Source organism: Notechis scutatus, chromosome 3 (genome assembly GCF_049901735.1).
Source record: "Notechis scutatus isolate UNSWTSFEM ecotype Mainland chromosome 3, rNotScu1.2, whole genome shotgun sequence".
NCBI lineage: Eukaryota > Metazoa > Chordata > Lepidosauria > Squamata > Elapidae > Notechis > Notechis scutatus.
This window is the reverse complement of record NC_142011.1, coordinates 22,302,259-22,329,304: the sequence shown is the minus strand read 5'-3', so window position 1 is coordinate 22,329,304 and position 27,046 is coordinate 22,302,259. Positions and strand designations below refer to the sequence as shown.

The following is a 27,046-nucleotide window of genomic DNA, read 5'->3' as shown; positions in this document are numbered from 1 at the left end:
AGATAACTTTAATTTAATTTGTAGTTGTAGAATTTCCTTGTCAAGTCAAATTGCAGCCACTTCACATAGGTCTACCATAGGCCTAATTCCAACAATTTTACAGAACAATCCCAAATTATACCTAAATAACAGGTCACAGTATCGAAATATTTTTCTGAACTCTATAGCAATATTACGTTTAATAGCAGCAACAATAAATCACATTGAATCGGGCGAGTTTCAGTAACATCCATGGTAGTTGTCTAAGCATTACTAGTGTCCTCTAAAGATCAGGGTAATCATTTCAATGAGATAGTCCTCTCCAAGATCTCCAGTCTAAACATAAATACAATTACAGCACAGTAATATTAATGCACACTTTTTATTATATTAAAATCAGGCAATGGTCTGATACAATAAAAAGGCTGCTTATGGAATACTGTTAATTTTTTTTAATTACAGAGGATGTTAAATCCTTACAACTAATATGCTCCTTAAAAGAGTTAATGGAAACATCAATTATTCATTGTCTTGATACTTCTGCTTTTAAACGTTGACTTTTGCTTTTTGTTTTACACGAACACTGCATTTTTTAAAATTTTCGTTAAGAGGATACATTGGATTGTTTGCATTTAAGCTTTGCATCCACGTTTCAGCAGTCAGTGGTCCAAAACAAGGAGTCTGAAAAAGAAGTGATTTGCCAAGAAGCCTCACCCACCATGCATGGCAGCACCATCTGATTCTTTAGGAAAGAAACGCATCTCCCTCTCTGCAGGTTGTCAGAACACAATCTCCTCTTCACAAAATGGATTTGTCTTTATGCCGGCAGGCTGCTACGGAGCCACAAAGTTATGCATGCCGATGAGCAGTTAACATGGCATTCAAGCAGAGGTAGTGACCTTCAGCTCAGAAAGCTGGAGTGTTTGTTTTAAACATCCATGTAGAGATCTTTCCGGAATATTTAGCCATTCTTAACAACGGACTTAGACGCTCCTGGTAAATTACTGCTCTTTCACTGTATCAAAACCCTGTCTAATATGTCAGCTATGGCTAGCTTTCTGGTATGGAAGCTGCCACAGGATAGGAAGGGAAGGCTGTTTGTGAGCAAAACCAGACATTCTTGTTTTCTCAGCTGGTGAAGATTAATTTATAGACCCTACCCATGCCCCACCCCAAAATTGACAAGCATGAAGCAATAATAATAATAACAATAATAATAATAATAACAATAATAACAATAAAATCAGGCAGTTTGCCAGCCACTTACCTCTTTTGGCCAAATGTAAAGCATCATGGAAGGGGCAAAAAGAAAGCAGCACCCCAACCATGACAAGAAAGACAGACAGGAAAGTCTGAAAAGTTCCCCCAGATCTGTCACCTCAAGGCCCTCATTCCAGGGGGGAAAGAGTGAGACAGATATACAATCTATGCCGTAGCAAAGGTTTTGGGAGAAAGAAGAACCTGCCCCCAAATGGCTGTGTAAGCATTCATTAAAAGCAGAAAAATAAAAAACCAACCTTAGAGACATTCAGCGTTTTACTAGAGCTTGCACAAAGGGAGGGATGACCAAAGTTACCAAAAGCATCCCATTAGTAGTCCATACAACCCAGACACACCTGGTGATTGAAACCTTGTGGCACAATCTTTTGGGAACGTTGTCTTGGGCAAGCCCTTTTGGATCAAAGGAGAACTGTGCAAGAACCAAGGATATTCTGGCTCAGACTCTATACTCTTTTCAAAAGGTCTTGGGCAAGATCACGATCTATGGATTGTGCTCTCCATGTCTACTCTAATAAATAGCCCTGAGCATCAACTCTATTGCAAACACATAAAGAGAAAGGAAGAGAAAGAGGGGGAGGGAGAGGGAGAAAAAGAAAGTGTGTGTGTGTGTGTGTGAGAGAGAGAGAGAGAGAGAGAGAGACGGGAGAAAAGATATAAACCCAGGCCGAACACACAGCAATGTGATTGTGTGATGTATGCTTTTTATGCTTTTTCACAGTCGAGTTCAATGTGACACACTGGTCTTTTTGACAGTAATAAATTTAAATAGACTTTTCTTGATACCAGAAGTTCAACTATGTGGACAGTGGTTACACAGGACAGCATTATTTGTTATAGCACAACTTATTTTCAAATGAAAAAAAAAAAATTAGTATAATTTACAGTATCTCAAGATAAACTTTCCTTTGCAATGGGAACTTCCTTTCCAGTACTTGGAGATCTACAAGATGCATCTAGAAAATTTACTACTATGGAAAATGAAGAGAGCTTAAATTGAATGATGGGGCATGATTTTTCTTTTTGTTTTTTCATTAATTACTGTAACATTGTCCTTCAGGTGGTTGAGGAAGTTTCATATTTTCTTTAGACATCATAAGACGCCGGAGCTCTTGCAGAACAACTTTGATACTATAAGAATTCTGCCATTTTGCTAGGACTGATATGGCTCTTGGATCAACCTGGCGGAAAACAATGAACAAACTTAAGTCTCAAACAGCTTTATGTGCCTTATTTCAACAACGAAAACAGTCAGGCCTAGGGGTAAAGAGCTACAAAATTTCAGAAACACAAAAGGTTCCTGACTTGTATTCCTTGAAAGCTCCAATCTAGCTGATGCATCACTTTGTAAAAATGAGACGGTTCTTAAATACAGGTAACCCTTGACTTACAATTGTTCATTTAGTGGCCATTTGAAGTTACAATGGCACTGAAAAAAGTGACTTATGACCGGTTTTTACACTTATGGCTGTTGCAGGATCCTTATAGTTACATTAGGGGTGTCGAACCCACTCGCATCATGGCTGTATTGTGATGTATTGCAATGTTTTTTTGCCTTTGCCGAGCCGGGGTGGGTGTGGCCGTTTTACAGGCCTGGGTTACATGATCAAAATCCACACATTTGTCAACGGATTCATATTTATGATGGTTGCAGTATCCTGGGGTCATGTGGTTTACCGTTTGCGACTTTCTGGCAAGAAAAATCAAGGGGAAAGCCAGATTCACTTCACAACCAGGTTACTAACTTCAGTGATTCACTTAACAACTGTGGCAAGAAAGGTCATAAAATGGGAGCAAAATTCCCTTAACCTCTGTTTCGCTTAGCAACAGAAATGTTGGGCTCGTAAATTGTGGTCGTAAGTCGAGGACTACCTGTAGTATGAATGGCTGTAGTCATGAATATTCCTATGTTAAGCATGCCAATACCAGCTCTTTGGATTTCATACAATGTTTAATACAATGTTTAAAAGGAGTAAACAGTTGTCGAATCACTCAACAGAGGCCAATTCAAATCTGTAGAACCTGGGCGTTTAAGCCTTATTTGTTTACTTTGCACACAGTCTGTTGGTTTTGGAAAGCAGCGTTGTTTGAAAGTAGGAGGCAAAAAAAAAAAATCAAAGATGCCTTTTTCTTCTATCAATAGTTTTTATTAGTTATTTTCTGAAACTCATATTCCCTTTAATATCTAGATTATAAATGAAAAGTCTTCTATTATTTCATTATTTCTTGAATTGGTATATTGTCATAATTTCTGGTGATATATAAGATCAACAAAATAAAGAATAAGAATCTTTTTAAAAAATCAGTTGAAAACATGTATATCGTAACAGTAAAAATAAAAAGTAAATCTCTACTAAACTTATTATTGGAAATAGATTTTGAGCAATAGCAGTAACCTGCATTTTAGTTACATATATTTTCATCAAAATAAGGGAATGATGCAAAGATAATCTACCCTTACCTATTTTGTTGGACTTATTACAGATTTTAGCTCAGAATATAGGAAGAATCAAAAACTCTTCAGAGCTTAATATAGAAACAGAGCATTATGTAATTAATATGTTTGAAAATAATATGCTTATTTTTCTTAGGCAGCTAAACAGAGGTATATCTCAACTACAGAACAATTAATAGTACAATTTATCTTTGATAAATGTTCTGCTATGTTAATTACTGGCACAGAGACAAGTTCAACAATATACAGGGTGTCACACTAGTCCACTGGATTAAATATTCAGGAGAAATTATTGTAAAGGATTAAAAGATTAAAAAATAACTCAATATTTAATAAATATGATCTCTTCTGCATGCACCAAATTGAAACAAACTTAAGCCATGGGATAGTTTTCATTATCACTGGTCAACAGAAGAGTTGTAGTTAAAGTAATTATATATATATATCCTAAAATAATGTGTTTTAACTTCCTCAATCCCATTGCCCATTATTTGTGTATGGAAAATAATTTTTTTTCAATACTTACACATAACCATCTATAAAAAACTACAGTTAGACAAATAATGCATTATACTTTAAAGCAGGGGTCTCCAACCTTGGCAACTTGTGGACTTCAACTTAGGCAAAGCTGACTGAGGAATTCTGGGAGTTGAAGTCCACAAGTCTTAAAGTTGCCAAAGTTGGAGACCCCTGCTTTAAACTTTATATAATAGGATAGAGAGTATAGACCCCTGCCAGATCCCTAACTGCCATAAGGGTCAGAAAGCTTCCTAAAAACACTATAGGGAGCCAACCACATAAATAGGAGAGAAACCAAAACAACCCCAGGACCTCCTACTTCTGATTCAGATGGTCAACTCAGAAGGATTCCATGTTTAATTGCATACTCCTGTTTTTTCTCTGGAGCAGGTCATCTGTCAGAACTACCAAGCCATCTTTGGAATGGAACTAGACTGGAATGGGGCTAGACAATCCAGATCCAGATCCTCTAGAACAGGGGTGTCAAACTCAAGGATCCAGCCCGCAGGGTGCTTAGATCTGGTCCATGGGGCTGGCCTGGAAACAGCAAAGGACCGACCTGAGGTGCCCCCTGCCAGCCAAAATGGAGCTCGGGGGCGGGGTGAGCACTGTCCCCGCATCCCGTTTTTGGACGCAACAGCCTTCTGCAGCCCTCTGCCAATATCCACCCACCCCCGGCAGCCTGTTTTCAGCCAAGACAGCCTCCCCGAGCTCAGTTTTTGCTGGCAGAGGACTATCCAAACAAAAACAGAAGGAGAAATGTTTCCCCTTTTGCATTTGAATATGCAAGAAGGGACAGGAAAGGAGGAAGGGAAAGACAAAGAAAAAGAAGAGAAGATGGGAAGAGAGCAAGGGAGGAAAAATAAGGAAAGGGGAAGAAGAAAGGAGAAGGAAGAGAGAAGGAAAAAGAAGAGAAGTAAGTAAGTTATAATGAGAGTGAGGGAAGATCTCAGGGAAGTCCTGCCTTAGCACCTGGCCACAGGTGCCCCATGGCCACGCCAACCCCCGGCCTTCTGAGATCAAACACAACCCTGATGTGGTCCTCAATGAAATAGAGTTTGACACCCCTGCTCTAGAATACACAATGTTGATCAGACATTGCCCTCTTAAGTACCTGATTGACTCCCATATTATTGGCTCTCTGTAAGCTATTAAAACACTGAATGGTTTTAGAGAGTCTATGGAGAATAAAACATCCCTTGGTTTATTATTATTGCTGGTGTTCATGCATATCAATAAACAAACATCTTAATAAATAGATGTTTTTAAACCTTTTAATGACCATTTTATACTGCAATTTCTGTCAGAGGGAAGTGAGAAAAAGTGGTAAAATTTCCTTTTTCTCAGTAGCTTAAAGATATTCCTTTCAGTACCACATATTGAAAGTTACCTACTATATAAAATTAATTAAACTTGTTTTGGCATACCATGGTTTTTCCTTCCTGGCTTTAGCTGCTCTCAGACTTGACAAATCTCATAGCTAATCTCAAGTGGAGGATTTGGGGCCTAGAATTAGCATTTCCTATTTGCCTTATAGCTCAAAAATCATACCATTTTGATCTATTCTCAGATAATGGGTAGATTCACTAACACTGTTTATGAAAAGCATATTTGTATGTTATAATGCAGTAATACAAGCCTGTAGGTCATGTAATAGCAATAGCACTCAGATTTATATACCGCTTTATAGTGCTTTCCAGTCCTCTCAAAGTTTACAGAGTCAGCATATTGCGCCCAACAATCTGGGTCCTCATTTTACCCACCTCGGAAGGATGGAAGGCTGAGTCAACCTTGAGCCTGGTGGGATTCAATCTGCCAAATTGCAGTAGGAGTAGCTTGCAGTACTGCACTCTAACCACTGCGCCACTGAGGCTCCTTGGTAATGTTACGAGTGCTGATACTAACTAAATGAAGGACAGTCTTAGGACACCAACTGTTAGGTTGCCAAATTTCTAACAACAGCCATGGCTCATAGAAGTTAACAGGTTTTCATTAACTATTAATTATCTCAGGCTTTCCTGTACAAGTTCTTTTATTGTTTTATATTTGATATACTGTTGTATTATTGTGTTTTTAAAAACTGGTCTCACACTTAAAATATTAAAGTTTCTCAAATGTTTACAACAGAAAAATGGCAAAACAGAATAATAAATAATTAGCTGCATGCTTACAAAAATGTGCTGCTTTCCTATTCTGCTTGAAAAACTGACAGAATATTACTGTTAGGATAGAAATAGTGAAAAACTTACCACTCCGTTAGAACTATTTACTCCATTCATATTAATTTTCGTTACAAATCTTACAAATGGAGGTGCTTCAGGATATTTAGGGCCACATTCTATTTTAAGGCTATATATTCTGTTTTCATAAATAGTCTGTGGGGGGAAAAAGAAATATTTCTGTAAAGGAATCCATAACTAAAGGACCATGGCATACAAGATCAGTTTCAAATTAGCGAAGCTATTTTCTTTCTTTTCTCCCACCCTCCAAATGAACACAATTTGCATGCACATAATACAGTAAATAATGATAACTACAGATGGACAAGTGCATCTAAAAATACAAAGATGTATTCCCTAATTCTTTTTTCTTTTTTACTAATTATTTACCTGACATACGCGACTCCAAGTGTTTCTCAACAAGTGGTTGTCTTTTTAAATTAACAGGATGTACCTGCTCTTTGAGGGAGAGAACCTACAATTTGGCACTCTACTAAATTACTGCTTGGATGTAAATATTCTACTTTGCAAACAGAAGGAAATTCATTTGTATTCATCCTTGGTTACTTGCATGTTCTTTTTTTTTTTGCATGTTCTTTTCCTCTGAACCACTGTCTTAGAAATTTTTTCTGTTATTCAATATCTGATTTTGGAGGTTATGGAGAACTGATGGAAAACTGTATGATTCATAAGCCTTCTGCTTACCTTGGGATGTTGGGATCATATTCCAATTAAATAACTGTTTATACTGGGCTTCTCCAAGAATTACAAAAGGCAAAATATATACAAAGTATCTTCCATCAGATGCATTCTATACTGCATCCTCAGTATAAATTATTGACTAGCAAATTCCATTTGTTATCAATATGCTCTTATTTTTCCTCCAAAGAACATTCTGGCTTATAAATGGATATATTACAAGTGCAACATGACAGTAATTAGGATACAATTTGGATTGCAACTTATTTTGATAAAAAATGACACATACTTGAATGCTTTCTCAAAACTAGTAACCACATAAAGATGAGCACTAGTCCCAAGCACAGAAAAAAATAAGTACACCCAATAGATATACATGATGATATTTTTAAAATATGACATTGTTTCCAGGCTGAACTCATTTAAACCAATTGGTTGTGATTGACAGCTGGATTATTTTATGCCATGCTGAACTGGGACCTGATGGTGAGTAATAAATTAAGACTACACCACAAAAGAAACTCAATTTAAAATTTATTGGAAAAGTCAAATGATTCATATATTTTATAATATAAGAATCAAGTTCATGAAATAATTAATAAAAATCAATATAATTGTTAAACATATAATAAATGGTAAATAGATTAGCTTACATTCAGCAGCAAAAAAGAATATTAATCTAGATCAGGTAGAAATGTGTTAACTTTCAAAATGTCCTAGGATAAGCATATTTAAGCATCTAAATAAATAATTCAACATATAGAGAAATACTTATATCTACCATTTCATATTATAAACTTTGCTTCAAGATGAGTTCAACTCATAGTGTTTTTACGACATGTCCATGCATTCCTGAAGAAAATTCAAAATACTTGACATGGTTCAGAGAAAAATTAGAAAAGTTTTAAAAACTTCTGAAGCGAACTGTTTTTTTCATGCTTCAACTAGAAAAATTCAAAATAAAAATGCCCTGTCTCTCCATCTTGAAAGACTTACCAAAGATTTAGCATTAGAAGGAATTTGACAACATAGCCTAGTATTCAGGAAGAAGTTCCCCTTTTGATTATATCAGCATTTTTTAAAAGCACAAGTACCTCTTCGTACCATGGACATGACATTTTCTCATATTCTGATTGGCTGCTCTATTTGTGATATTATCCTAGAATTTCATTTGGTTACTACTTCCTTGGATGTTCATTGGCTGGTTTTACAACTTGGAGCTTTCCAATTCAAACTAATGTTATTTTAATGGTTGTTAGATCAAAGCTGTATGTCTTGCAGTCTATGCTTCCTAATTAAATTTCTGATTCTCCAAACAATAAATCAAGACATAAGTCTATCCATCCAAATGTCGTGCTCTTGACATTCTACAAATGGCCCTTGAGCTTGTTTGGAAGTTCAAGCAATGTAGCACATTGTATCTTGTATGATTTGACATTCTCTTTCACGGAGAAGCAGTTTTGGGAGAGAGACACATGGAGCACTGAGAGAGGAAGAGGACACACCCTAGTGAGCAGATCGAACCTGGGATGGGATGGCCACCAGTCAGATTTCCTCACATCTATGTTTTTGACATAAAAATCACCTTAAGAAACTGAAGCTAAACTGAATGTTTCTTCTATAATTTCATCACAAAACTTGTTTCTATATAGAAGAATGCTTTGTTGTAATGTAGTTATATTATAGGTAAGCATATTTAAGCAACATCAATGAAAATTATTCCTGACATTTATAACTATTAGGTATCATGCTCTATATTCCTTCGTGATCAGATGGGGGTGCTATAAGCAAATGTAAAACTCTCAGTTTTAAGTTGTCAATTTTAATTATGAGGAATTGGTAACTGTACTATCTTTACTCCTTCGTATTTCAAAGTAAAATGGCGTATTATTTATTGTCTAATTTTCTTTCAGTTTGTTTATAACATTTATTTTTTGCATCTTTCATTTGAAGAGACTGAGAAATCCTATATGAATTCTTTAAAGCAATTTTGTTCAGACTTGGGTCCTCAAAACAAGATGAACAGATCCATTTAAATTACATTTGCTTCAAAGTCCCATTTATGAAAGATGTCTACAATTTATGCACAGCATATGGCATTCAAAAGTATGTTCATATCCTACTCCCTCATCTATTATTGTAAAGCTGAACTTTTCCCAATTGAGTTTTGCCTTAGCAGTTTTTGATTCATTATTATGTGCAAAAAAGAAATTGTGATTAAATTACCCAGTTAGTCAAATAATCAGTTGAACAACAATCAATTTAATGCTACACTTTAAAAACATTAAAAACTGAAATGGAATCTCCATATCATTTAAAAAGGCAAAGAAAAGAAGTTAAGCATGGGATTTACTATTATACAACCCTCTCATACTATGAACTACTGTATATTACAAAATCAATCACAAAAATAATGTATCCTATTATAATACTAGAAATCAGTTTTAAAACAAAGCAGTAGTTTTATATCTTTAAACTGATGCTTACCCTTGGGGGGCCAATAATCATGCCTGTCCATCTTGTAAGTGTCATATCTTCATCATCTTCAAGACCCCAGCTAACTGTTCCATCTCCTACTCCTTTCTGGCCTTCTTCTAGCTCTTCCAGCAGTCGAAAATTACGAGGAACCTTTACTCCTGGAAATAAATCAGATTGGACTTTTGAGATTAGAATGGTTGTTGGCAAAATAATATTGAGTATCTGGACCGAGGTGTCTTATTAGTGTGCTAAACATTTAAACAGAATAACAGAGCTGAAAGGGAACTTGAAGGTCTTCTGGCCCAACCCTATGCTCAAAACAGGAAACCCTATAGCCGTGATGGCAAACCTATAGCACACGTGCCACAAGTGGCACACAGAGCCATTTGTACTGGCATGCGAGCTGCAGGCAAACTTACTTCACTGCGCATGCCCGCGCCTCACAGCTGATTTTTTTCCAGTTGGTTTGAGGCCTTTTCCGGCCTCCCAGAGGCTTGGAAAAAGCCTCTGCAAGGTTTCTCAGGACGAATTATAGGCCTGTTTTGTCACTTCCTGTAATATAATTCGGCCTGAGAAGCCTTGCAGAGGCTTTTTCCAAGCCTCTGGGAGGCCGGAAAAGGCCTCAAACCAGCCAAAAAATCAACTGTGAGGCACAGTGCAGGTAAGGGGGTGAGGGTGGGGATTGCGCAGGTATGCGCAGGGGGCATGGGGGCGCACATTGCATTCTGGGTGCTGGCACACGAGTATGGGCGTGCTGGCCACTCACAATTTTTGGCACAGGAGCCCAAAAAGGTTTGCCACCACTGCCTTATAGCATTTCAGACAAATGGTTATCCAATCTCTTCTTAAAAACTTCCACTGTTGGAGCATCCACAACTTCTGGAGGCAAGTTGTTCTACTGATTAATTGTTCTACCTGTCAGGAAATTTCTCCTTAGTTCTAAGTTGCTTCTCTCCCTGATTAGTATCCATCCATTGCTTCTTGTCCTGCCTTCAGGTGCTTTGGACAATAGGTTAACTCCCTCTTCTTTGTGGCAGCCTCTTAGATATTGGAACACTGCTAGTCCATGTCACTCCCAGTTAATAATTAACAATATAACTCTGATTACAATTAAATCCTGCTAAATCCTGCTTTTGTGTGTATGAGTAGCTGCAGCTAAAAGAAGCTATTACTTTAAGCATCAAAGCACATATTAATAAATAATTACCAACAATTATGTTTATAATTAGTTTGATAACAATCTGCATCCAAGATTAATCTCTATAGAAGATACCCATTTGATTTTACAGACCTTAGAAAAGTATTAAAAGAACAATTTAAATAGTAACTTCTTCTACAATTCATTTTACGTGGCAAATTAACCATGCCACGCTGCGGAGAAACTATTATGTCATTACAAGATGTTATTAAAAAGAAAAAGTATCTCTTGAGCTAAAGCTGTAAATAAACAGAAACATAAATATACCTTGATCATATCCTTATTGTAACAAAAAGTTAAGCCATTTGCAGTGAGGAGATAAGGGAATCAAATAGATAGAGAATGCTATCCATTCATAGAGTACACCTGGGAAAAGATTGGGAGTACAAGATTGGGAAAAAGAAAACAAAAAGTATAAGGGGTCCTTGGTGCTCTCTGAGCTCGGTTGTTCTCCAGGATGGTGTAGACAGGATCCATGCATGGGATGTATTCAACTCTGTTTGGCTATATAGACTGAATAGAAAAACTGAAGACACACGCATTCTCAGGTAAGTCTACCAACGTTCCTTTTCTTGCAGACCTTTCATTACACGAACTAGATAACATAATCAGCGCTAGTAAAAACAAAAAGTACACTGGGCAAATGACCAAAAAACCCCAGCTTCTTTCAATAGATTACTCTGCTGTTTTGCTCATTACTATACACTGCTGCACAGAATGGAACGACACCAAGTTCCACAATCTGTTTTCCAGATGTGTGGCATAACAAGGGCTGCACTGGCTAGAATTGGGAAGTTGTGGCAAGATATTTGAAAAGCACCAAATGGGAAAAGCTGCTGTGGATAATATTGGGTGTGAATGATCCTTAAAAGTTACCACCAACATTTTGTGGGAATGCATATAAGCTGCTTATTTCATAAGTCTAATGGAACAGGAAAAAACCCCAACAGATAGAATCTCCCGCCCTCCCCCATAAGCCTGCTGGATTCCTCATTCAGTTAAAACAGAACAAATAAAAACCATTCTATATTATTGCTAAGAGAAGTACATGGATATGGCCATAGGATCCCCAGGAATTGATACTGACTGAAGGAAAAAAATTATATAGATAGGTTGGGAGCTTTAATTGTATTTGGACTATTTTTTTCTCTAAAGCATCATTCACGGGCATAAGCAAAATTAAGCATTTGTCAACCATAAAGTCGATATACAGTACTATTGCTAAACATAGTTTGTTTCCAATTATACCTGAAGTACCATCTGCTCCCCTTTCTAGAAAAACAAAAACTTAATAAACATTATTTTGTTCCTTGGTAACACCAGCATCAATAACTGTAACCTAAGATCAACGAGTTTAAACTGGAGCGATTCTTTGGAAACTGCAGCTAGTATTTCACATATACTGTACTGAGAAATCACTATCTTTCTAAATGCAATGCTTATGATTCATCCCATTAATTTTATGTACAGAAATACATGCAGTTAGAACCATTAGGGACCAAGGGTTTGCTGAAACAATATAGACTTGATGTACTGATCCGAATAGAGCTGAAGAAGCTTCTTGATGAGAAGCAAAAGGTCTTCAAAGGAAAAACAGAAAGTCCAGTTGCCTCTTGAAAAAGCACCTTTTGGATTACTGATGGAATAGTTAGCAAGATAGAATCTGCACATATTTCCAGACGCAGGAAGTTGCACGAAACCAAAATTGTCTGAAAGAAGTTCTGTTGGGTAGCTCATACCCTTGAACCTCATGAAGGTTGTGTCGGGGACTTTCAACATGCCCTCTTTTGATGACGTATGTGCAGATTCAATCCTGGCAAGGCACAGCTTGACATATTCCAAAGCTGTGTGGTTTAGGGCTTTAAAGGTAATGACTAGCAATTTGAATTTGACTGGAAAGCCTTAACTCTAGTTGCTTGGGAGCTATTCACATCAGTTTTAATTCTGATCTGCTGTTGTTTTTCTCAACTTACTGTAGCAGTTGCCAAGGGGCCAGAAATAAAACTCCTATAATCCAGAATTCTGGCTCAGCTGCTGTTTTCCATATTGCAAAACAGTTAGTAGCTAGGATGCTTCTTCTCTACCGTGTTTCTCCAACAATACGGCCTCCACCAATAGGAAGACGCAGCATGTTTTCTAGGCATAAAATCAAATTAAGCCCCTCCCCCCAAATTTAGGCCTAGTTTAAAACATGCAAAATAGGGGGAAGGGTGGGGGGATTTGCCATTTGGAGTGCCGTTGGAGCTGCCACCGCCATTTGGAGTGCCGTTGGAGCTGCCACCGCCGTTTGGAGTGCCGTTGGAGCTGCTGTTGCCGTTTGGAGCTGCCTCTGCCGTTTGGAGCCGCCGCCGCCGTTTGGAGTGCCGTTGGAGCTGCTGCCGCCGTTTGGAGCTGCCTCTGCCGTTTGGAGCCGCTGCTGCCGTTTGAAGCTGCCGCTTCCGCGTTTGGAGCACTGCCGCTGTTTGGAGCACCACCGCCACTCCAAACACGGCGGCAGCTCCAAACATGGAAGCGGCAGCTCCAAACGTGACGGCGGCACTCCAAACAGCGGCGGCGGCTCCAAACGGCAGAGGCAGCTCCAAACGGCGGCAGCAGCTCCAACGGCACTCCAAACGGCGGTGGCAGCTCCAAACGGCAGAGGCAGCTCCAAACGGCGGCAGCAGCTCCAACGGCACTCCAAACGGCAGCGGAATGGGCAGAAGGGAAAGCAACAGCGGCAGGTGCCAAAGGTCTTGGGTCTGCAGCAAAGGTGTTTGGTGGGAGTAGGGAGCTCTCTGCGCTTCGCCATGATCGCCCGTTAGGAGCGGCTGGTGGCGAGGCTGCCCGCGGGGCGCTCTAGATGAGGATGAAAGGGGGGAAATTAAGTTACCCCCGAAAAGACGGCCTAGCCGTTTTTTCGGGGCTCAAAAAAAATAAATAAGGCCCGGCCTTATTATGTGAGAAACACGGTAGTGACTATCCAAGATGTTGACCCCATCCACTTAGCTCACCCTCCACCAGTGGTATTGCTGTCAAAGGGTATCTATCGTTCATTTGCAATAATTTTCTGGCAGGTCAGTCAAAACCAATGCCAGCATCCTCTGCAGAAAACTTCACACACTACCTCTCCAATTTCACATTCTCCTCATTTATAAAGCTTCCTTCCCACCTTTGATTCTATTCAATTACCACTCTTTCTAACTCTTCCACTTTCCACTCCAGCAAGTTTCATTTGTTTGCACTTAAATCTCAAAGAAATTACACTTTAAAGTAAAATCTTGCATTAAAACTGACAATGAAAGCTTGATATTGGAATTGACTAAAATAGATATTTAACCTGAAGCCACCTTTCAAAATACATTTTAATTAAAAAAAAAACCTGAATACATTTTGAACTGTCCTAATATCTCTCAAAGACACTGAGATCTTATTGCAGCCATTTGGGCTACAATTTAGGCTCTTCTAAGCAGGCTCTCAGATTCCATTTAAGTGTCATTCTTGTCCTCAGTTAAGTGGCTTCTTCTGGTAACTTTTATTTGTTATTTTAATACATGCTGCATTAAATTTTACTGATTTTTAAAAAGGATATAATTTTATGATTGTATTGACTTTAAGCCATCCCTGCATGAGCATTACTCATTAGTAAATGGTTCCTGAGTGATGCGCAAGCATAAAAAATAGGAAGATCAGTAATGTATAAAGTGAGGATGTAGAACTTATGGCCGTCCAGATGTGGCAAACTACTGGAACAGGGTGAAACATTGAGGAGTGGAGGTACTTATGAAGTGACAAAACTATTGAGGCACCATAATTTTTCACAGACTTGTCACAGCTATTTTGAGGGTCTTTTTTTATGTCTTCTGAATATTTTCAGAAGATACTTGGATACACTGCTATTGAAATAACACAAGGTGGCGAGCATATCCAATACACCTTCCTCCTATTTTCTCCACCACAACACTGTGAATTATATTAATATAGGGGGAAAATACATATGACTAAATGCCAGTTCCTCGAATTGGAAGTTAAGGGATGCACCTATGATAATCTGAAAACTTTAGATGCTGTTCGACTTATTTAGTTTTTGCAAGTGCTGTTCCCTATCCTGAGCTGTGTTCAAATGCTTTACACTGCATGGAAAGTGATATAATTCCAATGGAGGCAACAGTACACATTTGTCAGCCAGGCTAATTTACTCCTGTTTCCCAGTGGCTCACTGGTGCTGTTAACTCTCCTTGATGGTCTCTCATCAAAGTGGAAAGGAAAAAATCTCAGCTGACCTGTGTCAAAATGACCTATCTCCTGCCCCTAGGTTTAAACAATGCTAAAGCCGTAATCTGTTGAATCCAATGGATTTGGGTTTGGTTTAGCAGTTACGGTGCTGGTCTAGAAAACTAGGAAACTGCGACTTCTAGTCCTGCATCAGCCATAAAAGCCGGCTGGGTGATAAGTGTGATGCCTTGAAGGCCATCTGCAGGGAGACCAGAAGGCTTCCTTGTGCACTTGATTCGCCACTATAAAAACATAGAGAAGGATCACACAAACCAGGGATTTCATCCAGCAATGCTCTTTTTATATCCTTACTGCTAATAGGCCTGTCCCCAGAAGAGGGTAGGGTGAGGGGTGTGTGTGGGGGGGAGAGGAATTTCATACATTGTAATGATAAAATGTTTCTCAAGTACCTTAAAGTCCCATCCTAATTACAGAGGTAAGGTCTTGTTTCTAGGTGAGTGCAAAACATTTCATTTTGAAGGATTTCTGGCACAAAATGTCATAAAACACCACATTTTGAGTGCCAAACTTCTGTCGTGAATGTGGATCATTTCCAAATGCTTGAAACACATAATTTCATACACAAAAATGGTAGTTTTAAACTTGAAAACGGTTCTGCAAAATATCAGTTTTAAAATGTTTCAAAACAAAGTATTTTTTTATTCTTTTCCCAGCTTCATAGTAATATGAATATTAGGGCTAAGGGATACGTTCTAGGAAGGCTTGATATAAAATTTAGAAGATCTCTTGTTTGTCTGATCTGGAACAAAAACCACCTCATATCTTTTAAATTTAAAAGCAACAGAAAGACATCTCTGCTAAGAACATGACTGTCTACACATGAAAAGTGACAAACCCAAAATTAAGTCGGAAAACATATCCTTGAAAATAACCAGAGAAAATGGCCTGACTCAACCAACAATAAAAAAAGCTATTATACTACCCAAGGGCTGAACGGATCTTAAAGTAGACTAGCAGAAGATTTATATGTATATTAATGCTTTACTGGAACAGTTTAATAGGAACAAAACATAACTTGGCAAGATTGTTATTTAACAAAAAGGTGCAAATTTACATTTTGGTAGTGTCATGGCTGTTTGAGTTATAGGCGTAGCTACAACATTAAAAGCCTACGAAGCAGTTAAGCATTTAATGTTTAATTGACCACTGTCCAAAGTTGGACTAAAACATTATTCTGCTCTACGAACCAATATAAATGTTAAGTTGGCAATAAAATTCAAACTGTTTGATCATTTTGGTATTTCTTTGCCAAGGTTTGCTGATATAAATAAACATTTTCAGTTTTATAATAGTTCTTCACCTATTATCTGTGTATAAGGTGTTCACTTCCTGAACAGGACAAAGCCCACAATTAAGCCAGTATCAATCTTTTTTCACCTGTGTTCCTCCTGAAATATTCTAGGAAAGTAGTTCTCAACCTTTCCTTCACCACAGACCCCCTTTAAATGCCGGTACCTTTTGTGGCCACAGACCATGACCACGGAACTCCAAGACTTAACTCAAGATTTAAAGCATAACTTTTCTTCACGTGGAACCCCTGTGACAATATTGTGGCCCCTCAGGGGTCTGTGGCCCACAGGTTGAGAACTATTGTTTTATCCTCAAATGTTCATTATTTGACTTCTAATTGCCATTGCCACATTCAGAGAAATGGAGAGCTGGAAGAATTCTAATTTGTATAATTAATTTGGAAGATACACATCAGATATTCATTTCCAAATATGGACCGAACCAAATCATCAAGCATTCTTAATGTTATAATTACATCTTCTATTAAGTTTAATCCTGAATGTAATTCAGGGGACAGAGCATATTTTTCTCTTCCCCTACCTTCCACAATATTACAGAATAATTTATAAAGTGCATTCCCTCCTGTTGACAGCAATGATCAATCAATGTATTTTTTGTTGTTGCATACATCAGTTCTCTTACCAATTCTTAGAAGGATTTGGGTTCATAACTCTACCACATTTTAAATCTAAATAGAGAACACTGAGACTTGAAAATATATGAAGCTGAATTATCATTAAGTATATACAATACAAGGCCAGCACAAACTGGTGAATATCAACTCAGAAGTAATTGCCACTCAGTTCAGTTGGGTTTACTCAGACAATAAACGGAAGAGTCCATTACTCTGGACACCTTTGCAAACTCTTTTTAATCTTAAACGGTATTTATTTCCAAGTAGATATGCAAAGTTGTTTTCTCACTGTTATGAAATGGTTTGATCTGTAGTGCATGTCTCATCTAAAATTAACATAAAATCCACAGTTATCTGCATAAGAAAGTAGCAGTTTAGCAGAGTTCTCCAACCCACTGTATGAAGTGATTCTAAATTCTGTTCTTTACTACCCTGCATCAGCAATACTTTATTATGTGGTTTCAAGCAGAGTAAACAAACCAGCTGAAAAATGTCAGTGATTTGATGATAGATCTATTGCTGCTACAATGATTGACATTTGCTGTTCCAACAGAGACAGCAAAAGAAACAAAAGGGGACTTTACATTACATCTGTCCTAATCTTTGTATAACCCAGAAAGAGGGAAAGCAAAACAAAATGAAATTATGACAATGGATAATAGAGCACCCGCATCTTAGTGATCATCAGAAACTCACAATTAACTTCTGGAAATTAACTCTAAATCTATAAGCCTGCTCATTATTATTTATTTTCTAACTGCGAGTATAATAAGTAAGTATCCACATCATTGTAGAAATTATTCATTTATGGGGGAAAAAACCCTGAAGAGAATGGATCCGTATTTTCACCATCACAAAAACACTGTAAGAAAAAAACATGTGCACAAACAATATCTGACATTAAAAAAAATATGAAATAAAATATGAAAATAATAAATTTAAAAGAAATTTTAAAAGGGCAGGCTCGCTGGACTATTAGATATTTTTCCCCCTGCAATCGGTTTTCTATGTTTCTAATATAACCAGAGAAACTAGCAGGCAGATGTGCTCCATAACTCTCTACCCATGCTATTTTATACACAATGGCTGACATGGCAATATGTTGATAATGGTGTCTATAGCTCCTCTCAAGATAGACTCTTAAAGCAATTCTTTAATGGAACAGGAGATAATCCTTGTTTAGCGACTACTTTGGATAGCGACTGTGGTTACAATAGGAATGAGAAACCTTGTGATCAAGCCTGGCATTCACACCTTCACAAGTCAGTAAAGGGAAGCTGAAGTAAGATCATAAGCACAGTCACAGTTTACCTAGTGACTGCTGTGTCCCTTAACCAAGGGTTTTCAAACTTCGCAAGTTTAAGACTTATGGACTTCAACTCCCAGGATTCCTGAGCTAACATGACTGGAGGAGGAATTCTGGGAGTTGAAGTCCACAAGTCTTAAAGCTATCAAGTTTGAAGACCCCTGCCCTTAACAATCAAGTTGCTGGTTCCAGTTGTGGCTAAACAAAGGCCACATGTATGAATAATTTGCCTTATCATTTTAGTCAACTTAAAACTGCAAATCAGCAGCTGAAAATATTATAGATGTATTGAATTGGCTTAGCAACCTGAAATGAAGCAGAATAGAATAGAATAGAATAGAATAGAATAGAATAGAACAGGGGTCGCCAACCTTTTGGACCTCAGGGATCACCAAACTCATAATTTTAAATCCCGGGGACCACTAACTGCTTTTATGGGCATGGCCTAATTTGTGGGTGTGGCTTGGTGGTCATGTGACTGGCTGGGCATGGCTTGTATTTAAATATTATCAATATTTATATAAATATTGAATTTTTTATAAAAAAGAGCAATTTTTACCCAAAATCAGGCAAAGCAGGCAGGCAGATTGAGTTGCTCACAGAATCACAGATTCATTCAGAGAGATCTTTCTGGCATCGGCTAGCACTGCTTCAGTCCTAAGGAAGATTCGGCTCATCTAAAGATTAGATAGAAAGCAAGGAATCCAACGATTTCCAGCTTTCTAGCTAATCTAAATCTCCCGGCACAGCAGAACAGATGATAGTCGGAAAAAGGAAAAATAGCAATTTAGCAGGCAAGTTTGCCAGGTAAAGATGAGTGGGCGGGGAGAGTTCCCGCGGGTCATGTGGGCAGCGCAGCCTTGTGTTCCTGCACAGCCTGGATTAGTTGCTTTGGGGGTGCTCTGGGGGTGTGTGTGACATTTCTCTGCGGACCACCAAAATTTTCTTGCAGAACCACCAGTTGTCCGTGGCCCACCGCTTGGCAACTGCTGGAATAGAACAATAGGTGGAAGGGACCTTGGAGGTCTTCTAGTTCAACCCCCTGCTCAGGCAGGAAAGTATTTCAGACAAATAGTCGGCCAGTCTCTTCTTAAAGGCTATTATTACTAAAGGAGCTCATTGACAGCATCAAAGACATTAGCCAAGTGCTGACTGTGGAACAGCCCTGCCATGTGCTAGTTCCAGTTAAGTTAAAGAAGAAAGACAACCAGTTTCCACAACATGATCTTGAGCATATATCCACCATTTTCAAAATGAACATCAGGAAGCACTTTGGAGTCTTGAATTTCATTAGTAGAGAATCACAGGAACGGTGGAATGAACTTTAAAAAGCTGTTAAAGATTGATATGGAAATAAGAGTCCAAAAACCCAGAGGCAGAAGGAAACAAACTAGGGTACCAGAGTAAACTGTGGAAATTGCCAAGAAGAGAATAAAAGACAAAGATAAGAAAGACAAAAATCTCAAAAAGGAACTGAATAAAGTTTCAGAAAGCTGTGACAAAAGATAAGACTCAAGTACATTATTGCAACAAAATCTGTAAAGACACTGAAAATGGAATAGCCATACCAATTCAAAGATTAATTGGTATGGCTATTCCATTTTCAGTGTCTTTACAGACACAAATGGACAGACTATCTAATTCAAAACAGATCAAAGATAGATAGAGTATACTGAAATACTGTAAATATATCAACATCCAAAATACCTTAAAAGATATTCCCTACTTACAAGAATGTCTAACACTAGAAGATAAAATTAGATCAGCATCTGATTATTAGCAAGTTAGAAAGCTACCTACAGAAACTGATGGAATACCCATAGAAATGTAGCAAGCAATAGAAGAATCAATAAAGGTCCTAACCAAGTTATGCCAGCAAAAATGTAAAACAACACAGTGGCCAGCCAATTGGAAAAAGTCAAGTTACATTCCAATACCAAAAAGACTTTTAACAAAGTATGCAAATTATCATACAATATCCTTAATTTCACACGCTAGCAAAATAATGCTTAGGGTCATCCAACATACATTAAAACATCACATGGAAAAAGTGAAACCAAGCATTTAATCTGATTTTAGAAAAGACCAAAGAACATGAGACATTATTGCTGATAAACCCAATTGAAAAAGCCAAGAATACCCCCCCCCCAAAAAAAGGAGTCAAGTAAATGATTCATTGATTATAGAAAGGCTTTGCATTGTGTTGCTGATGTCAAACTGTGGAATATCCTTTAGAAAAATTGGGAATTCAGAATATTTTCCTGTTCTCATGCAAAACCTATATGCATCGTATAGACAGAGCATGACAAAACAGATTAGTTCTGGGATGGCATAAGAGTGGGACAAGGCCATGTGCTCTTCTCTTATTTATTCAAGTTATATGCTGAATATGTATTAAGAGATGATATATATGTGTGTGTGTGTGTGTGTGTGTTTTAAGTTTTCGCGGGTACTTACATGTATGGTATTCAGCTTTGTTCGGGTATTTTCCCACGTCATTATAGTTGTGCTTTTAAAGTTGTAGCAACGTTTTGGCAGAATCTCATCTGCCATCATCAGGCTTCTGTATTGTGTTTGTCAGATGAACACTATACAGAAGCCTATAGTGTTCTGTATATAGAAGCCTGATGATGGCAGATGAGATTCTGCCAAAACATTGCTACAACTTTAAAAGCACAACTATAATGACGTGGGAAAATACCCGAACAAAGCTGAATACCATATGTATGTGTGTGTGTGCATGTGTGTATATGTATATACTATATGTATATGTAGTCCTTGACTTATGACCAGGCATGATATTCCCCTCTGAAAAAAAAATCGGGGCCGGCCAAAAGAGACCCCCCCACCGCACGCCAAGAAATCGCTGCCCAGCTCCCTTTTCCTGCCGCTCAGCGGGCTCCGCTCGCACCGCCCGGGCTCCGCTCAGGTATCCGACTGGGGCTGTCAGGAGTTGCTACCGCCGGCGCGGCTCGCGCGGCTCCAGTCCCGCGTTGCCTCGGGAAGGAAAAGGCAAAACCAGGAGCCGCTGCTGCCGTTGCAAAGCGCCGCCGCGGCTCTTCCTTTTTGCCTTTCCCTTCCTGAGGCAACGCGGGACTGGAGCCACGCAGAGCCGCGCCAGCGGTAGTAACTCCTGACTCGGGGCCTCCGAGGGGAGGGGAAGGAGGAGAACGGGGGGGAAAGAGGGGGGCGATTCCCAAAAAAATCGGAATTCCGATTTTAATCGGAAGAATATCATGTCTGCTTATGACTACAATTAGGACCAGAATTCCTGTTGCTAAGCAAGGCTATTGTTAAGTGAATTATGCCTGATTTCACCACCTTTTTGCCTTGCACTTAAGTAAATCAACATGGTTGTTAAGTGAATCCAGCTTCCACCACCGACTTTCCTTGCCGAAGCTGGCAAGGAAGGTGGCCAGTGGAGATCACATGACCCTGGGAATCTGCAACTGTCATAAATACATGTTGGTTGCCAAGTGCCTGAATACTGATTATGTGACACTGGGAGAATGCTGCAGCAGTCCTAAGTGTAAGGATCTTTTGCAGTGTTTCTCAACCTTCTCAACTTTCAGATGTGTGGACTTCAACTCCCAGAATTCTAGGAATTGAAGTCCACACATCTGAAAACTGCTAAGGTTGAGAAACACTGATCTACTGTAATGATCTCACTTTTTTCAATGCCACTGTAACTTCAAAACAATCGCTAAATGAATGGTTGTAATTTTAGAACTACTTGTACTGTTTTTAAATTGAAGGAATAAACATCAATAATCTGCACTACTCTGATAGCCGAAAATGGACCACCATGAATAAAGGTGACTAAGATCTCTCTATATAAAAATGTGTGTGTGTGTGGAGAAAATATTTCTGTGTATTCCTAAGTGATGGCACATCCCTACTTGATGGCACATAATCAATTAATCAATTAACACTTCACAAGACGGAAGTGCTGGAATTCCCATGTCAGAATATTTTATGAAACAGGACAAACTTAACTCTTTCTGCATCACAAATCGTTAGTGTATAAGACACTGCTATAGTACACTGTCACATCCTATAGTTTTAGGCCAGTATTGCAAAGTTGTTGTATCACGAACAAAGTCCAATATGCTGGTACAAAGGTTGAAAATAAACGTCTCAGTGTTTCAAATGTGGCTGCTGAAACAGTAGGTTTGTAGGAAGATATTTCCAAAATACAACATCCAAGCAGGACATTTGACCAGAACAATAAAACTACTTTAAAACTGCTAAAATGAATGTTTTGATACTAACAATTGTAGAATTATGAGTTAACTTAAGATTTTTCATTTCCTCATTCAAAAATTGTTGCTATTGCTGCTATATATTTTTGTTGAACAGAATTATCTGCTCAGACTGGGAAACCTAAGAAACAGTGTGATACAGTGGTTAAAATACTGGATCTGAATTAAAGAAACAGCATATCTTTGGCTATTAACAGTATTTTACCTTACAATAATTATAAGCAGAGAAGGAATTAAATCCATGGAAAGAAGTAAGATGCAAATGTAATAAATATCTATCTGATCATGTAACTTTATTACAATTACAATATTTTGTACCCTTTTGAAAGATATTTTCAAAACAGTTTTGCAAACTAAAAGTATAGAATACAACAAACTAAAAATGTGATACAAATAAAAATAAAAATTAAGTCCATTGAAATATAACAGAGAAAGCAGTGGAATAAAACCTTCAAAGATTAAGAACAAATTAAGAAATAGTTATAGGGGATGGCAGATCCTGTCTTTTGTCCCTACTTATCTGATAGATCTAATTGGCAGGCACATGACAGAGGGCTTCCATAGCTCACCTTAGCATTCAGACAAGTTCATACAGGTTTAGGATGGTATGCTACTTCCTTTGTCAGTGGGGTTTTGGATTATCAAAACAGTGTGCAAAAAGAACTTCAGAGCAGCGCACAAGCCAAAAAAGGATTTGAACATGCTATTCTTGTGAACTCTGAAGAATAGTGCTTTATTGTAAAAACCAAAGAACAGTCATTTTGCTTGTGTTCAGGAATGCATTACATTCAGTAGTATAACAAAACAATTTTGAAATGAATTACAAACTTCATGCATTTGGATAACATTATAAACATGGCTCAAGCAATGCAAAGACAGCTATATCAAATCAGTAGGTCAGCTTCAATCAGACACACTACATTTAAACCAAACCATGGACAGCTATTTTCTGGCTAGGTTGTTGGGGACAAGATAAGCCAATCGTTGGAAGCAGAAATGTTCAGTGTTATCCAGATCGGTCCCTGCTGCATTGTTCAACAAGTCCACTATAAATACAATCAAATAATAAAGATGTCAGGCATCACCCCATTGCCACTATCAAATACAGGATGCAACTATTCTTGATTTCCTTCATGTCAGGGGGAAGAGAAACTAAAGTGGCCTAAGACTGCTTTGAAAACAAAGTGGTTAAATCAACATTAAATGCAATGTACTTATCTTTTGATTTTTATTTAAAAATGTCACTTAAATAGACTATAGAGTTTTACAAACCAAAACAGTTGCCGGTTACACTTAATTTCTTCTATATAAATTTCAAGCTGGAAACTAAAATGCGAGAAAGAAAATAATTTCTATAAGCTCAAGTGAAAGATTTTTACTTGTTCTACTGGGTACACGAATATCATTAACAAATGTGAACTAGACAGAAATTCTTTCTCTTCCAATTTATTGAATGTGTTCCAGTCTATGACCAATCATTTCCTCCAGACTAAGGACCACAAAATAGCTTCTTCCTTTAAAGATACAGTACAGCAGATTCTACCCTAAAAGATGCTTCCTTCCTCTTCTGCCCCAGGACTGGCAAGTTGCTGGATAAACTACAGCTTGATGATTTGCCACATTTCTTGTATAAGAGAGGATTCCAGCTGGATCAGATAGTAAATAAATGCTTTAGACTCTAGGGACAATAAACTAATTACAGTACCTATTTTTAACCTAAATGGACAAGTACAGTAGTCTAATCTCATAAAAGTCACTTATCTATATTAATATGGAGGAATAAAGGATGTCCTTATTAGGCTGGAGTCCTTGTGAACTTTCAGAAAAATAATTCTCAATAAATAGGATTTATGAGCCAACATTCATAGGACTGCATAGTTAATATGTTAGCATTTCTTATCACTTCACTTTGTATAGACAAAAGATGCTGGGTTGCCACAGACTGTTTTAATGAAAAATGTCTGCTTTAGAAAAATCATATTTATTGTTTACCCTCCCATTTGAAACAATCATCTCCATAGAAAGATCTCAACACCCTAGCCTTTTTGATAACTTTTTCAACAAAACACAAGGAAATTCCATTTTAGGGATGGAAGCTTTTAATTTGCCAAAAAACATTTTTGTTACTCACTCTTATGAAGTATTATGTAGAACAAGTTTTTCAACATTTTATTTGGCATCAGCCCTTTCTGAACCCATTATTAACTCATTGAGACCCTATCAAGAATTATTTAATCATAATATCATGTGATCTATATCAGCGCTGTCCAGATCTGATTCTCCAGACATACTGGACAATTTCCTCCATTTATTTGTCTAATATCCTTTTAAGCCATCACTTCAACTTCTGGCAATAACATTTACAACTTTGTACTGTAGATAAAGATGTAGGTTTCCTGGAAAATTTTGAATTGGAAAAATTTTCTAAACAAATTTGTTACCAGCAGTATCTACTCACCTGAGCAATTACTTTCCCCAGAGACAACCCTTTCTTAATTAAGCTAGGAACCACCCCACTATGTGGTTATATGCAAAATATATCAAAATATTCTTCTTTTTCTCTGATAATAAACAGGGACAGAAAAAGCTGTGGGGAAGTCACAAGTTATAACTAGAATATAAGGTTATGTGAATAGTCATCAAATTCAGTGAATAAGCAGTTGTAGAATAGAAATATTGTCAGGAAACACCTCAACAGTCTCCAGATTGTCCTCATAATCTCTGTTGCTTACAATAAGTCATCAAAGACTGTAGTGTCTTCTTAAAACCAACTGAAAGCTACCAGTAGTATTTAAAGACTTGGCTTGAAGACAGACAACAAGCAAGGATGAAATCCTATCCAGCTATAAGGTACTCCGAGCAATCATCTCTATCAAACAAACATAATTCATGTCTAAAATATTGGATTGTTTTAGAATTATAACTTTTGCAGAATACAGAATAACACAGTTGGAAGGGACCTTGGAGGTCTTCTAATCCAACTCCCTGCTTAAGCAGGAGACCCTATACCATTTTAGACAAATGGTTGTCCAGTCCCTTCCTAAGTCTCCAGTGTTGGAGCATTCAAAACTTCTGAAGGCAAGATGTTCCACTGGTTGATTTTTCTTACTGTCTCCTTAGTTCTAGGTTGCTTCTCTCTTTGTTCACTTTTCATCCTTTGGTTCTTCTGGTGCGTTGGAAAATAGGTTGACCCTGTTTTTCTTTATGGCACCCCTCAAATACTGGATCAGTGCTATCATGTCAGTCCTAGTTCTTCTTTTCACTTTTCATCCAAATCTTGCAACCATTCTTCATATAGCAATAGCACATTTTATAGTGCTTTACAGCCTTCCCTAAGTGGTTTACAGAGTGAGCATAATTTGGGTCCTCATTTTACCCACCTCGGAAGGATGGAAGGCTGAGTCAACCTTGACTCAACCTATATTTTAGCCTCCAGCCCCCCAATCATCTTTGACATAATTTAGGATTTATTTATTCATAAAATTCATTGACAGCCCATCTTACCTCAGCGTAACCGAGACACTATAATGCTGGGAACGACACAGTGCATTAGGCTCAAGATAAAACGTCACTTCCTAGTAGCGGAGCCTAAAAGGATCGTACTAAAAATCTACCTAAATGAAAGTTCTTACATTCAATTAGGACTTGAACTCCAAAAACCATTTAAATAGTGGCAGTGGAAAGTATATGCAACTCAGGGGTCAATGATCAAAAGGCACAGAAAAGGCAAACAGCCCTCTGGGCCATAACCTCCACCCTTCAAGACTCACTGCTTCTGAACATGGAGGTTCCAAAAAGCTGCCAGAGTTTACATACATCTCCTCCCACCTGCTTTTTCTGATTTCTGGTGCAATCCAAACGGGACAGCTCCAACTTCCATCACCCGTACAGCAGGGGATGATGGGAGCTGAAACCCACCAGCTCTACAACTAAAGGAAGCTTCCTAGAAGGAGATTTCTTTAGACTCTCTCCACTATCAGACCCTCTTCCTTCCCCCCTTCCCCTGGACTCCCCTGCCACACCAACAGGATGCCCAAGTTGCCCCTTCTTCGCCCATTCCTGCGGGATACTGACTCCCGGGGCCACCGCCCCTTTGTACGCCTGGGCTGTCAAAACACGGCTGGCCACTAGATGGCGGTAAAGACTAAAGACTTTCATGTCTTCTCCTTGCCAGCACCCTGCTGGTTGCCTGGATGGGTTCCATCCCATATACAGTAGCATGTCCCTCGGGCCCCAGACACACCCAGCCGGCGAGTCCGGCTGGTTTGGGAGCCCGCGGGGACGCCTTCTGAGCCCCACTCCCAGGAGAAGCAAACCCCCGGCAGAGTCGCCAACCCCCTTCTCCCTCCCCACCGAGGAGCGCCTTCCCCTCACGGCCCAAGCTGGCCTGGGCTACCGGTCCCCGCTCACCCGAGCCCGTGGTGGCCGCCATCTTGCGCCGCTGTCGCTCCAAGCCC

The 27,046-nt window shown here is 38.5% G+C and overlaps 1 protein-coding gene across 1 annotated transcript; it reads right to left on the bottom strand.

The window, feature by feature from the left end:
• Positions 1–342: 342 nt before the first annotated feature.
• Positions 343–27,046, bottom strand: UBE2V1 (ubiquitin conjugating enzyme E2 V1). Its single transcript, XM_026664980.2, has 4 exons — positions 27,000–27,046; positions 9,637–9,785; positions 6,481–6,606; positions 343–2,438 (listed from the first exon to the last, which is right to left on the bottom strand). Exons 1-4 carry the CDS (start codon positions 27,019–27,021, stop codon positions 2,292–2,294), a joined length of 444 nt encoding a protein of 147 aa, XP_026520765.1. The 5' UTR covers positions 27,022–27,046; the 3' UTR covers positions 343–2,291.